The 15,346-nt window shown below is 40.2% G+C and overlaps 1 protein-coding gene across 7 annotated transcripts in view; it reads right to left on the bottom strand.

The window, feature by feature from the left end:
- The window catches only part of CORIN (corin, serine peptidase), a 263,542-nt gene that overhangs the window by 69,889 nt on the left and 178,307 nt on the right, over positions 1-15,346 (bottom strand). For all 7 annotated transcript variants that reach the window (XM_043438349.1, XM_043438343.1, XM_043438344.1 and 4 more), the window contains 4 exons: positions 10,473-10,580; positions 9,227-9,337; positions 6,193-6,309; positions 2,849-2,956 (listed from right to left, as the gene is read on the bottom strand). In XM_043438349.1, the coding sequence (XP_043294284.1) occupies positions 2,849-2,956; positions 6,193-6,309; positions 9,227-9,337; positions 10,473-10,580 (444 nt within the window). The remainder of the gene's footprint in view (positions 1-2,848; positions 2,957-6,192; positions 6,310-9,226; positions 9,338-10,472; positions 10,581-15,346) is intronic.

Genomic DNA, 15,346 nt, shown 5'->3' with positions numbered 1-15,346 from the left:
GCGTGACAGTCATTTCCGGCTTCACACGGCCACAGCGGCCATGGGTGCAGGGAGGCAGAGGGACACGTGCCCAGGAGCCGCTCTCCACCAGGTTTCCCAGCTGTCTGGATCGCACACTGCAGGTGCAAGCGATGGGTCCGGCCCTACACCCCAGGCTGAGGGGACATTACATCCCTGTTCCTACTCCCTAAGGCAAGGAGCTTCTGCTTTTGCCTCCCAGCAGGGTGCAGACGTATTAAAGATTCTGGGCTTGAGTGGATAGGTTGACACTAGCCTATCACTGAACACTGTTATCTGAGATATATTGTTTAGGCTTTTATTTTTTAAATTGTAGCCACTTCTGGGAATCTGAGATAAACCGTGGAGCTTATCCATTGAAAAATACAAAAACCGTGAAGACATTTTTCACACCCTCTTTCAAGATGTCACTAATTTCTGCAGCCTCATCAGGCCACAAAGCAATCATTCTTAACTTGCACTGCACACTGGGGCCACCTGGGAGATTTTAAAAAATACTGATACCTGGGCCCCACCCAATATATCTTCAGGGACAATTAGGAAGTTACGTAATATTTTATGGACAACAAGAACCACTGTCTTTAAGAACTAGCCTCCCAGCAACTCCAGTGAGAGAGGCTGACTCCACCAGACAAAACATCCACATTTTCCAAACCCATATTCTCCACTGGCAGGGGGCCGGGGAACGGCAGCGCTCTCATTTGTGCCCCAGAATCTAAATAACGACAGTGTCATATTGATAGCAGCAAAGATTTTTAAGTGACTAATCACATTTTCAAGTGATGAAGAGTCTTCTGAGGGGAGATGTTGCTTGTCCATGTTTTTAGAGAGAACCAAGTAGACACACACCATTCTGAAACTCTTTGAAAAATAAGGAAGCATCTTTACTCTCAACTGGAGGTGAGGCTTATACACTGTTTTTAACAACACACAAGCAATGGGGATGAGTGACTAGCCCAGTGCCTGATCCTCAGAAGAGGAGATTTTCAAGTGTCTGCTGAATACACATGGAGAGAGCCTGGCAAAAACATTTGTGATGAAAGAGGAAGCTGCTGAGACAGTGAGATGCTAGGGAAATTGTGAGCCTATTTGAAGAGCATAAAAAGGAAACCAAAATTATATATATGACTGGAAAGGTGGTAAATGATCCCCCTATTGAAAAGTAATCTCCAGGAAGGCTGGAATCATGTCTCTCTTCTTTTCCATCAAAGTGCATAGTGCCTGGAACATCACAGGCTAAGTACTGGTTGAATATATATATGAGCCAAGTTATCTAGTGCTCTTCCTACAAATTCTTTTATTTTGACAGATGAAAAGATATTTAAATTTTTAATCTTAAAATATTTCAAGTGTAGAGAAAACAGGGTAACATACACCCGGTGACTCCCCACCTAAACTTGATATGAGCTAACATTGCTCTCTCAAATTTTTTTGATCTAACAGTGCCATGCTATGTCAGATAACCCTCAAAACTTCAGTAAAATACACATGTCTGAGACAACAGTGTCTCTGTCCAAAATTCTGCAACCCAAGTTCAGGGTGAAGTGAAAAAAAAAAAAAAGATTCTGAAAGAGTTCCAAGGAAGAGTCCAAGATAAGCAAAGTCTAACCATATACATACACACATATATACGTACACATACACATATATTTAGTGGAGTTTAGAGTGAAGAAAATGGTAATATGTCTTAGTGGTCAGACTGGTAACTCTCTGCACTGCTCTCTCCTTATGGGAAGTGGAGGAGGACTGGGAATTGTGCTTTCAGCCAAACAGTTATCAAGTGCTCATGAAAATAAAAAATCTTGTCAGGTGGGTTATTAAGTGGCTGTCTCTCTCACTCTCCTATCCAGCCCACTGTTTTCACCCCTAAAGGTCCCCTAAGGGGTATGGGCTTTCCCCACCCATAAGTTCTATGCTGAGCCAGAAAAGTCATAAGTAGAATTAGGATCCGAAAACTTGAACAAATCCAGGGACCTGAACCCTTTAGCCTTTCAACCTCCCAGCCTCCAGGACCTTCACTGCCAGGATCTGTGCTAAGAAGCCACACCTTCTTGTCAACTGAAAGCTTGACAGACCACTTCTGAATCTTAAGCCCAAGCTGACAGGGAGGCCAAAAATTAGTTCTAAAGAGTGTAACAGGGAGTAGAATATGAAGGCAGAGTCCAGAAGTAAGATACCATTCCTAGAAATTAGGATCTTTGGGGGCTTTCTGATTCATTTTAAATTCCTCCGGAGAGTCTTTCTGCTCATCCTGTCCATTCCATCCTCCCCTAATTATCCCTCCTCATAAGCCACCTGTCTACACCATTTGGAGCCTTTCCATTGTCACCAACACAAATGAACACAACAGCCACAAGATGGTTCTAGGCCAGCAGAGTTCCTAGAAGGGGGAGAATACATTTCATCCCAAGGACAGACCACCAAAGTTTTATGTGGTTGTTTAGATGAATTTTATATCTGCTTCTCAGATAAACTTTCTACATTTGAAGATGGGCTTTAAAAAGGAAGAATGATAGCATCTGCCTGCAGATGGAGCCAGGAAAATAATATATAGGAACTGATGCTGAGTGGAAAGTCATGCCAATGATATTAAACAACATGGATTTATAGCCCATTCATGGTGACACATTTGTTTATGAGTTCAGTTAATTAAAACCACTTTGCTTCTTTTCTGCTACCACATGTAATCTTTAAAAAAAAAAAGAAAAAATACATGCATGTACATATTTTGGAGGGATTCCAGACTTCAGCATTTTAATGTCAATGAGAAGGGAAAACATTGAATGCATATCCTGACAGGGTGATTGCATTTGTCAGAGGCTGTACTTACTACAATTATTCAGACTGTTGCTGGCGTCACAAAGAGAGTTACCACCACATGAATCAAGGCAGGAGCTGTAGAGGCATCTCTGGTCTCCTTCTTGACATAGAGTCTGACCTACAGAAGAGAGAGAGGCGCATTCACCCTCATCAGCATCCGTAAGTGAATTCCAAGCACTAGCGTCTGAAGGATCCAGAACCGAGGAAGGACACAACTCTAATTTCCTTCCAGCGTCTCCAAAAATATTGAACACAAGCTGAGTAGGTGCCTTCTGGATTAATTTTCCTGCAGCTAAAATACAACACTGTTATTCCAGAAGGACTCTGTAGGGATAAAGAAACTAAGGGGCAACCCATCCTTTAAAAATAGGTTGTTATAGTTTTTAATGAAAAAGATAGCATCTTATATTTACACGGGTGCATATAGCTAATGACAAAAGAAAATTCAAGTAATTTGAGGGAAGCGCCAATATTTTAAAGTCTCATTTGATCCCAGCTCTAGTCTTCCCTCTAAGGAAAATGCTCTCCTTAATAATAAGTAGGGCATCAACATCAACATAATAAGGGTGCTTTGTCATGGCAGGATTGTAAGCAGCTGTTATCCATATTTTTGGTGTGTCTCTGGAAAGTAGCACTGACCCAGCTGCAATGACCTGAGAATTAGGTTTCTTGTTTCCAAATGAATGACAACAGTGATGTCAGCCTAATGGCTTTTCCTTAAGGTATGTGCAGAGAAAACTGCTTTTCCCATTGATTTCCTGGTCATTTGTAGATAAATGGAAAAGGTAATAAGTTACTGCCCATTCTCTTTCTAGCTTGCCCCCATTATAGTCAATTATTTTTAGACACATCATCTGGACTCTACAATACCTTGCAAGGCATTTTTAAATATAAATAATAGTATCGGTATCTGACAATATTTATTATACTGGACTTTCTTATCTAGAATTCTAAGTTTTATCTACAATCTTACCAATAATTCTAAATATAATATTTAGTATACTGGACTCTCTCTCCCTTCTAGTACCATTAATGAGCAACACTATATATCATAGCCTTGCAAAAAAGAGATATCGCTCCCTTATTTTTCAATAGTTAGCAGATAAAAGTGGTTTTTTTTGCAAGGTAAGTTAGGCTAAGTTCCATGAATATTAGTCTCTTTAAAAAAAAATTTTATTCAGACAGCATGCATTCATTATTTGAGCCAATATTAAGTGCTTGCTATATGACAACTTAGTTTGCCAGCAAGGCATTGAGCATTAAAAGATAAAGTCTGATGGTTTCGACTCTAATTAGGGATATCTTCATGAACGAAATCTTATAATGCCATGTGATCATTGCTCTCTGAAGGTACATGTAAAAAGCAGTAAAAGCAAATTAGGGCAGTAAGAAGAAAGCTTCTCATAGGAGTTTTTAGGCAGATTGGATAAGCTGGCATAAGAGGGAAGGAGGGGTTTCCCAAGCCAATAGCAGGATGTGTAAAGGGCTACTGAATAGGAAGGCTGAGAGTGAGGCTGAGGGCTGTAAAGGCCTCTATCTTGAAAAGGGCTCCAAGCCCTCAGAGAAGCCATCCCGGCCTCCTCCCAGCCTAGTGGAGCATAAACAGCCTGTGGTTACTGCTGCCAGGGCCTCTGTTGTGTTGCAACTCGCTGCCCTTCACCCTCAGCTCTCTAACGGCAATGGCTTTCTCCCACTCCTCTATGCCACCTTGCTCTTTCCACCTTGGGGCCTTTGGACAAGCGGTTCCCTGTGTCTGAAATGCTTTCTCCTGTCCCACTCTCCTTTGCTAGTTCCATTCATTCTTCAGATAGTAGCTCCAATACCTCCTCCTCAGGGCAGCTTCCCAGAAGCCCTTTACCAAGACATGCTTCCATAGCAACACATCCCAGCACCTTGAATTTCCCTCCTGGCCCGCATCCCTCCTGGTTACCAGACCTACTGTTTCCTGCCTGTCTTCCCCAGAAGCCTGCCAGCCCCATGAACTGCTCTGCTTGCCACTGAATTCCCAGCACTACAATATAATTTTCGTATGTTGAATTTAGTAGAGTGAATAATCTAAATTCACTACAATTTTACTTTCCTTTTTTTACATTTCCATTTTATCATGTGACTTTTCTTAAATCTCACAGACATAAAGAAATACTGGCAAATCCTGCCACTGCATAGTAAAGAATACAAGATTATTTCAAACAGCATTGAATTATGTAGAGAGAAATAACTATTTAATCAAAAGAGAGCCTCTTGGCTGATATGGAATAACTCGAGGCCAGAAAAGAATTTCCTTCTGAATTTTCAAAACTGGTAAAACAAAGCTATCCTTGTCTAGTTTTTTGTGGAATAAATCAGTGATCAAAAGGCTCTCTCTCTTGGTCTACAATGCATTCTCATTAAAACTATTCTAATATCAATATTCATTATGGCAAATCTAATTTAGTTACAGGTGACCAATCTCATTAGCTGATGTGGGATACACACAGCCTAGACAGGCTTTCAGGTACCAGCCACAGAAAATAGCTTACATTTACATTTATGGAGTATTCAACACATGTCATCTCTATGAAGCAGTTATCATTACTCTGATTTACAGACACAGAAACTGAAGTAACCGGGTTAAATCACTGGCCTGAAGTCAACCAGGGAGTAAGTGGGAGCTACGGTCTGAACCCAGGCTGCTGGGCGGCAACCTCCACATTCCTAAACGAGGCTATGTTAGTAAGACGCAAGGAAGACTTACAGACAAGCATAGTGGTTTTTAAGTCAAAAGATATTACTAGCCCTGTACTGAGAGATACTTCTACAAACTGAGGCTTAAGACAATCAGGGTAGAGCTTTCTTTTCCAACAGAAAACCAATTTATTTGATTTACTTTTTCTTTGGGGGCTTCACAGATAATAACAGACTGCTTTTAAAGTGTGTTCAAACATATCGCTTGGCAACGGGAGGCATTAAATGGCTTCTCCGCACATGGTTATTTTTGGAAGCCATTACATTTAATTTCAGAAGCCACTTCCTTCTAACTGGAATCTAATTGAATTGAATAGTATGTGCTACACTTTTCTCTTTATTGTAGTGTTTCCCCATAAAACAGCTAACTGAATCTACCTGTGCTGTTTAAGTGTTTAACCACTATTTTTCACCCTTAGGAATGAGTTTTCAGCGTAAGTTGCATGAAACTTTTATTTACCACAAAAAAGGTTTCTGGCTGACTGGAACTGTGGGGACCAGTGCGTTAGGCAATCTGAAATTATTTATGTGGGAATCCTTTAAGCACTAGATAACTTTCAACATTTTGTTTTGCTCCCAAGGAAAGACCTGCTGGTAAGGACTATTTCTGGGGTTGGCGCACACACTTACCATCGCTACAAGTCTCCTCATCACTTCCGTCCTTACAGTCCTCGTCTCCATCACACTGGAAAGTGCTGGGGATGCACTGTCCATTTCTGCATTCTACCAGACCCTGGCTGTGACACGCTAGGGAACACCAAAATAACATGCATTTTAATTATCTGTATTTCTTTCAGTGTGCAGATCATATCCATGATTCCTGTTTATCTGGCATCACTAAGAAATGAAGTGTTCTAAACATCTGAATGTTCTGCCCAAATGAATGATTGTGTCATTAAGTTTTTTCATCCCAAGTGTTCTTGGAATGCAAGGTTTTCTTTCTGGAATTTCTCTTACCCTATTAAGTAGCACTTACTTAAAACTAACCTTTTCTAGATCACTGCATAAGTGAAACTAGTATTAACGATGGTAGTAGTTATACTGGGCTTCCCAGGTGGCTCAGTGGTAAAGAATCTGCCTGCAGTGCAGGAGATGCAGGTTCAATCCCTGGGTCAGGAAGATCCCCTGGAGAAGGAAATGACACTCCACTTGAGTATTCTTGCCTGGGAAATCCCATGGACAGAGGAACCTGGCAGGCTACAGTGCATGGAGTCACAATAGAATCGGATGTTACTTAGCGACTAAACAACAAGCAGTTATGATAATGATATAAAAACTACAATTTATTAAAGGTTTACTATATGGCAATAGCTGTGCTAGGAGTAGTACATATCTAATTTCAAATCCTCATAATAAATTTTTAAAGTGCCACCTCATGCGAAGAGTTGACTCACTGGAAAAGACCCTGATGCTGGCAGGGATTGGGGGCAGGAGGAGAAGGGGACGACAGAGGATGAGAAGGCTGGATGGCATCACCGACTCAATGGACATGAGTTTGAGTAAACTCCGGGAGTTGGTGATGGACAGGGAGGCCTGGCGTGCTGCGATTCACGGGGTAGCAGAGTTGGACACGACTGAGCAATGGAACTGAACTGAAAGTGCATATTATCAAGCTAGTTTAGAATAAAGAAACTGAAGCTTAGAGACTTTAGCGTGTGTGTCATACTCAAGGCTGTTGAAAAGTAGGGCCAGAACATGGAAGTAAGATTTTCTAACCCTAAGCCCCAGCATTTCACTCTGCACCAACCTGACCTAATGCACCAGTGAAATGCATAATAGCTACCCCACAATAAACACTTTATTTCAAAATTTGCTTATGACATCTGATATTTAAAAGGATGATCTAGTGGCCATTAACCTTCCAAGAACTGGTTGTCTTAATTCTATCCCTATTGCCTTTTAAAGCATCAGAAACCCGTGTATCTTGTGACCTCAGCCTTCACAGTTACTGTCTACATACACACATGAGCACCATGTTCTTGCTTTTCCAAGATCCATCAAAATACAGCCCACTCTGTTCCACAATGTCCACTCAGTCAGGACTCAGATGATATTGCAGTTCAAATATAATTCAGGAAAGAGGAAAGCTAGGCATAGTGTTTGCTAATTAATTTAAATAAGTTTTCTTATGTCAAAATAAAAACCATGCAACCTACATTTCTATTTTTGCCTTAAATTACAGGCAAATTAGAGGGAGCTGGGAGGGGGGATCAGGATGGGGAATACGTGTAAATCTATCCTGATTCATATCACTGTATGACAAAACCCACTGAAATGTTGTGAAGTAATTAGCCTCCAACTAATAAAAAAAAAAAATTACAGGCAAATTAAACAGTCTATCTCATATGTAGCCACTGTTTCTACTTTTATTAGACCGTAAAAGATGGAATAAAAAGTTTAATTAGCTTGAATATGCATAAAATGCACCATATTAACTCTTTCAGGTCAATATTACCCTTCTTTAGCTTCTATTTAATCATTTTATTATTCCCTATTGAGTATAATATACTTTCTAGGAAAAAAATGTGGCAAGCCATACTCGATTTTATTAGGTAGTGTAACAGCTACCTGAAGACTCTTTTTTTTAAAAAAAGAAAAACAATTGAAGTATAGTTGATTTATAATATCATGTTAGTTTCCGGTATATAGTACAGTGATTCAGTTATACATAGATACATCCATGTATATGTATCTATTCCTACTGGTTACTACAAAATATTAAGTATAGTTCACCATGCTATACAGTAGACCTCGTTGTCTATCCATTTTGTATATAGCAGTACGTCTATGTTAATGCCAGAGTCCTAGTTTATTTTCCCTTTGCTTTCCCCTTTGGTACATGAATTTGTTTCCTGTGTCTCTGTGAGCCTGCCTCTTTGGCAAATAAGTTCATTTGTGTAATTTTTAGATTCCACATGTAAGTGAGGTCATACGCTACCTGTCCACCTCTGTCCAGCCCCCTCACTTAGTGTGACAATCCACAGGCCCATCCACGTCGCTGCAGATGGCATGATCTCATCATTGTTTATGGCTGAGCGATACCCTACAGCACACACAGACCACATCTTCTTATCCATTCATCTGTCAAGGAGCGTTTAGGTTGCGTCCACATCTGTTGCTGTAAACAGTGCTGCTGTGACTACATGGGTGCATGCACCCTTCTGAATTTTGGTTTTCTCCAGATACACTCACCAGAAATGAGCCAGGCTCTGAAGTACTAATGTCATCATACACTCTGTGTGACTCCATCAGCCCTGAAGGCTCTCTTCTCTATCAGTTCTCCCTACGCCCTCTCACAAATGCTGCCTGTGAGCACGTGTGGAGGCTCTTGCTTAACTGCCAATATATTGTTTGCAGACAGAAAGTTCCCCGTCTCTGGGAAGAATATCTGCTTTGACAAAGTCACAAAAGAAGATGTGTGGGTAATGAGAGAGAAAACAGCCACCTGCTCGGCCAGAGTGGCCAAGTCAGGCTTTGAGTTTTGGAGAGAGAAATTCAGGCATCAGTCATACTACATTGTTCTTATCATCATACCATTCAATTGTCATCTGTATGGGCCAGGGCTGAAGTGTAAGACTTTGTTTAGATAGTAAACCTTGAGTGTATTTGACTAAACAGACAGAAGTGGGAAAATGAGCAAGATGGGAACCTTCAGGGCACTCACAGCAATTAACTTCATCGGATTTATCCGCGCAGTCGTGGTCCCCATCACACACCCACTCGATGGCAATGCAGCGCCCGTCTCCACAGCGATGCTCCTCTGTGGGGTTGCAGTCTGGAGGAAGCAAGCGCTCAGGGGATGGAGAGAACCAACATGACAAACACTCGGGATGTATGGCTTGTGGCGCCAGTACAAGTTAGAAAGTTCTTCTGTCACTAAATAACACACTACCAAAAATTTGAGAGCTAATCACAAAGTCAAAATGGTAAACAAGCAAGAAGAATTCAGCTGGTTTTATTAATAATTCAGGAGAGGACATTCAGAATTAAACACAGTTCTTTAAAATGTGGTGGCTCAATGGTAAATCCGTCTGCTAATGCAGGAGACATGGGTTCAATCCTTGGGTTGGGGATCCAGATCCCCCGGAGAAGGAAACTGCAACCCACTCCAGTATTCTTGTCTGGGAAATCCATAGACAGAGAAGCCTGGAGGGCTACAGTTTACAGGGTCACAAGAGAGTCGGACATGACTTAGCAACTAAGCAACAACAACTTTAAAAGGTTCATTCCTCTTTTTAACTGAGGTACAATTGACATAAAATGTTGTGCAAATGTATTCTAAGTGAGATAAGTTAGAAAGAGAAAAATACTGTATATCACATGTGGAAAAAAGCTGAATTTGTACAATGTATAGACAAGTGGCTAGCAGGGGCTGGTGTGGGCTGTTGGAAAAATGCTGTTTACAGGTACAAACATGCAACCAGTAGGTGGATTCCTTCGGTAAAAGATAAGATGAGTTTTTGAATGTAAAACAAACCATTGGTGTCTCCACTGCAGAAGTCGCCATGTAGGGCATGGCCATCAAATACAGGAGAGGTCTTTGGTTATACATAACAAGAGGATCAAGAGCTGCAAGCAGTTTTGCTCAAAAGCTCAAAATCTAACCATGAGCCACTGACTCCAACGAGAGAAGAAACAAACAGTTTCAAAGAGACAAAAACATGTTAACTCCTATTTCCATTCCACTTCTTTAATGTTTCCTCAGTATGACTTTACCCAAGAAATATTACATTTACACATAAGACATGACAGACTAGTAATTGAAAAAGCCTCCTCTTCCTGAAAATTAGGAAAGCTATCACTTTGTAATTTAACTCATTAACCGCACTAACAAACAATGAACTACAAGATTTTGATTATAAGCTTCTATAATTTTAAATGAAAACTTTTAGGGAAATAATGTTACTTACCACAGTTTTGTTCATCACTCAGATCTCCACAGTCATCATATCCATCACACACCAGGCTATAATTAAGGCACTTGCCTGTGTGACAGTGAAACAGATTCTCGCTGCAATCTGGGGGAAAAAAAAACAACAAACAGAAGCCACTGGTGGGTCATCAGAGCAGAACAGGGTGTTACAGTAGCGGCTGGTATAACAGAAGCATATCATGGGGCGGCGAGGCGGCGGGACTCATAATGGTGACCTGGTCCACATCTACTGTTTCACAGGCGAGGAGACTGTGGTGCAGAGGAGCCACTGACTTGTTCAAGGCCATGTAACAAGTTACTGTAGAACCATGATGAGGACCCACTGGCTCCCAAGCCAATGTTCTTATCACTCCCTGAAAACACCCACGTTCCACTCTATGTCACCTGAAAGCTTCCTTACAGCCAAATGTGAGAAAAGACATTCTCAGCCCACCTTCACACAGAATAAACACTTCGTAGACAGTGAGCAGTTATTTCTTAAAAATGTTTAAAATGAAAGGCTAGTTTTGTCAATGGTAAACACAGACATAACAAAGAGAAAAAGTCATTTACATTACAGAGTCATTACTCACACAACTTTACCACTTAGGTCATCTGAATGTTTCATAGCATGACCCTCAGATAAGCAGTACTGTCCTAGATTATGATGCCAAGATAAGAAAAAGTGATGTAACCCTTATTGCCAAATTCAGACTTAAATTGAAGAAAGTGCAGAAAACCACTAGACCATTCAGATGTGACCTAAATCAAATCCCTTATGACTATACAGTAGAAGTAAGAAATAGAGTTAGTGACTAGATCTGATAGAGTGCCTGATGAACTATGGATGGAGGTTCATGACATTGTATAGGAGACAGAGGGCCAGACCATCCCCAAGAAAAAGAAATGCAAAAAAACAAAATGGCTGTCTGAGGAGGCCTTACAAATAGCTGTGAAAAGAAGAGAAGTGAAAAGCAAAGGAAAAAAGGAAAGATATACCCATTTGAATGCAGAGTTCCAGAGAATAGCAAGGAGAGATAAGAAAGCCTTCCTCAGTGATCAATGCAAAGATATAAAGGAAAACAATAGAATGGGAAAGACTAGAGATCTCTTCAAGAAAATTAGAGATACCAAGGGAACAGTTCATGCAAAGATGGGTTCAATAAAGGACAGAAATGGTATGGACCTAACAGAAGCAGAAGATACTAAGAAGAGGTGGCAAGAATACACAGAAGAACTGTACAAAAAAGATCTTCATGACCCAGATATCATGATGGTGTGATCACTCACCTAGAGCCAGACATCTTGGAATGTGAAGTCAAGTGGGACTTAGGAAGAAGCACCACTACAAACAAAGCTAGTGGAGGTGATGGAATTCCAGTTGAGCTATTTCAAATCCTAAAAGATGATGCTGTGAAAGTGCCACACTCAATATGTCAGCAAATTTGGAAAACTCAGCAGCAGCCACAGGACTGGAAAAGTCCAGTTTTCATTCCAATCCCAAAGAAAGGCAATGCCAAAGAATGCTCAAACTACCACACAATTGCACTCATCTCACACGCTAGTAAAGTAATGCTCAAAATTCTCCAAGCCAGGCTTCAGCAATACGTGAACCATGAACTTCTATGTTCAAGCTGGTTTTAGAAAAGGCAAAGGAACCAGAGATCAAAATGCCAACATCTGCTGGATCATCAAAAAGGCAAGAGAGTTCCAGAAAAAACATCTATTTCTGCTTTATTGACTATGCCAAAGCCTTTGACTGTGTGGATCACAATAAACTGTGGAAAATTCTGAAAGAGATGGGAATACCAGACCACCTGACCTGCCTCTTGAGAAACCTATATACAGGTCAGGAAGCAACAGTTAGAACTGGACATGGAACAACAGACTGGTTCCAAATAGGAAAAGGAGTACGTCAAGGCTGTATATTGTCATCCTGCTTATTTAACTTATATACAGAGTACATCATGAGAAACGCTGGGCTGGAGGAAGCACAAACTGGAATCAAGATTGCCAGGAGAAATACCAACAACCTCAGATATACAGATGACACCACCCTTATGGCAGAAAGTGAAGAAGAACTAAAGAGCCTCTTGATGAAAGTGAAAGAGGAGAGTGAAAAAGTTGGCTTAAAGCTCAACATTCAGAAAACTAAGATCATGGCATCTGGTCCCATCACTTCATGGCAAATAGATGGGGAAACAGTGGAAACAGTGGCTGACTTTATTTTTCTGGGCTCCAAAATCACTGCAGATGGTGACTGCAGTCATGAAATTAAAAGACGCTTGCTCCTTGGAAGGAAAGTTATGACCAACCTAGACAGCATATTAAAAAGCAGGGACATTACTTTGTCAACAAAGGTCCGTCTACTCAAGGGTCTGGTTTTTCCAGTGGTCATGTATGGATGTCGGACTGTAAAGAAAGCTGAACACGGAAGAATTGATGCTTCTGAACTGTGGTATTGGAGAAGACTCTTGAGAGTCCCTTGGACTGCAAGGAGATCCAACCAGTCCATTGGAGATCAGTCCTGGGTGTTCATTGGAAGGACTGATGTTGAAGCTGAAACTCCAATACCTTGGCCACCTGATGCAAAGAGCTGACTCATTTGAAAAGACCCTGATGCTGGGGAAGATTGAGGGCAGGAGAAGGGACGACAGAGGACGAGATAGTTGGATGGCATCACCAACACAATGTACATGAGTTTGAGTAAACTCCAGGAGTTGGTGATGGACAGGGAGGCCTGGCGTGCTGTGGTCCATGGGTCACAAAGAGTCGTACACGACTGAGTGACTGAACTGCACTGAACTGAAACTCAAGAAGCTTCCAGTTTGATGTTGGAATAAACATCATGGAAGGAAATTTTAATATGAAGATAGATCTTGTTCTTGAGTAAACCAGAACTCCTATTCTAGTTCTTCCATCTATCAGCTATGATGTTGAGTATATTAGTTAAAATTTATGTCTGTAAACTTAATTATGAAATTATGATAAGCACAACTACTTAATAGAGTTGGAGGAAGACATAAATAATAATGTATGTAAGATCCAAGGCAACTCAATGGGAAAAGAATACTCTTCAACAAATGGTGTGGGGACAACTGGATTTCAAGTATGCAAAGTTGAACTCTGACCTTTATCTCAAACCATATCAAAAAATCTCAAAATGGATTGTAGATTTCAATGTAAGAACTAAAATTATGAAGCTTCTAGAAAAAATAAGAAAAAAGTCTTTCTGATGGGGAGTGGCAAAGAATTCTTGGATATGATCATAAAAGCACAAACCTAAAAAATAATAAATGATATTCATTAAAATTGAAAGGAACTTCCCAGTTAGTAAAGAATCTGCTTACAATGCAGGAAACCTGAGTTTGATTCCTGGGTCAGGAAGATCCCCTAGAGAAGGGAATGGCTACCCATCCAGTATTCTTGCCTGGAGAATCTCATGGACAGATTCTTGTGGGCTGTTATAGTCCACGGGGTCGCAAAGAGTCATATACGACTGAGCAACTAAACACTTCCACTTAATTTTAAAAATTAAAAACATTTGTGCTTCCAAAGACGCTATTTTAAAGATGAAAAGACAAGTCACGTGCTGAAAAAAAAATATTTTCAAAGCATGTATCTGATAAAGGACTTATATCCAGAAATATACATAGATGTCTTACACTCAATAATAAGATAAACCACCCAGTTACAAAGAGACAAAAGAACTTGAATAGAAAGTCTTCATGAAGGATATACAAATGGCTGATAAGCACATGAAAAGGTGTTCAATGTAATTAACCATTAAGGAAATGCAAATAAAACCACAATAAGATACTATTATATATCCCCTAAAATAGCTGTAATAGATAAGACAGACAATATCAAGTATCAACAAGGATTCTGAGAAATTGAAACCCTCATATGTAGGTGGCGGGGGTGTAAAATAATAATGCCACATTGGAGAGCAGTTTGACAGCTTCTTATAAGCTTAACTATGACTTTATGAGATTTATGAATTCCACTCTTAGATATCTACCCAAGAGAAGTGAAACATATACTCACACAAAGACTGCCATGTGAATGTTTATCACAGATTTATTCACAATTGCCAAAGCCTAGAAATATTCCAAATGCTCAACAACTGGCAAATGTACAAGCAAAATGTAGTGTAGTCATACAATGGGATACTATTCAGCAATTAAAAGTATCAAACTACTGATGCATGTGACAGCATTGACGAAGCTCAGATACATTTTGCTAAGTGAAAGAAACCGAATACAAAAACTACATATTGTGTGACCCATTTATAAACTTTCTGGAAAAGGCAAACTTAAAGACACAGATGTGGCTGTGGCTTGAGATGTGGGAGTGAGGACTGAATACAGATAAATAGGAGGGAAATGTGGGGAAAGATGGGAAAGTTCTAGAAGTGGATCGTGGTGAGGGTTTCACAATCCTATAAATTTACTAAATAACTTTACAGTGTATAAGTTATACCTCAATAAGGTAAAAATATTTGCATGTAAAGGCTGTAGTTAGTAGCAACTAGATTTCTTAAATGTATTAGGTTGGTCAAAAAGTTCATTCAGGTTTTTTTGTAAGATGTCATTGGAAAATCCAAATGAACTTTTGGCCAACTCAATATTATCTTTTCCCTTAGAGTGAATTAAGTTCAAAAACAGATTCTTAAGGCTGAAGAGGGATCATGGAAGATGTGCAGAATTTTAGTTGAGTGGATGTAATGAAAATTTCAGCATGTTTCAAGTAGAAGGAATAGCAAGAACAAAGGAAAGAAGTGAGAAATAAAGTCACATATGAGGATCAGTCTGCTTGACTGATAAAGATCAAGAATCTAATGGAAAACATCCCAGCCTCCTGAATTCCAGC

The sequence above is a fragment of the Cervus canadensis genome, chromosome 19, assembly GCF_019320065.1.
Source record: "Cervus canadensis isolate Bull #8, Minnesota chromosome 19, ASM1932006v1, whole genome shotgun sequence".
Lineage (NCBI taxonomy): Eukaryota > Metazoa > Chordata > Mammalia > Artiodactyla > Cervidae > Cervus > Cervus canadensis.
Note: the sequence above shows the minus strand (reverse complement) of the source record. Positions and strands in the feature narration are given on the sequence as shown.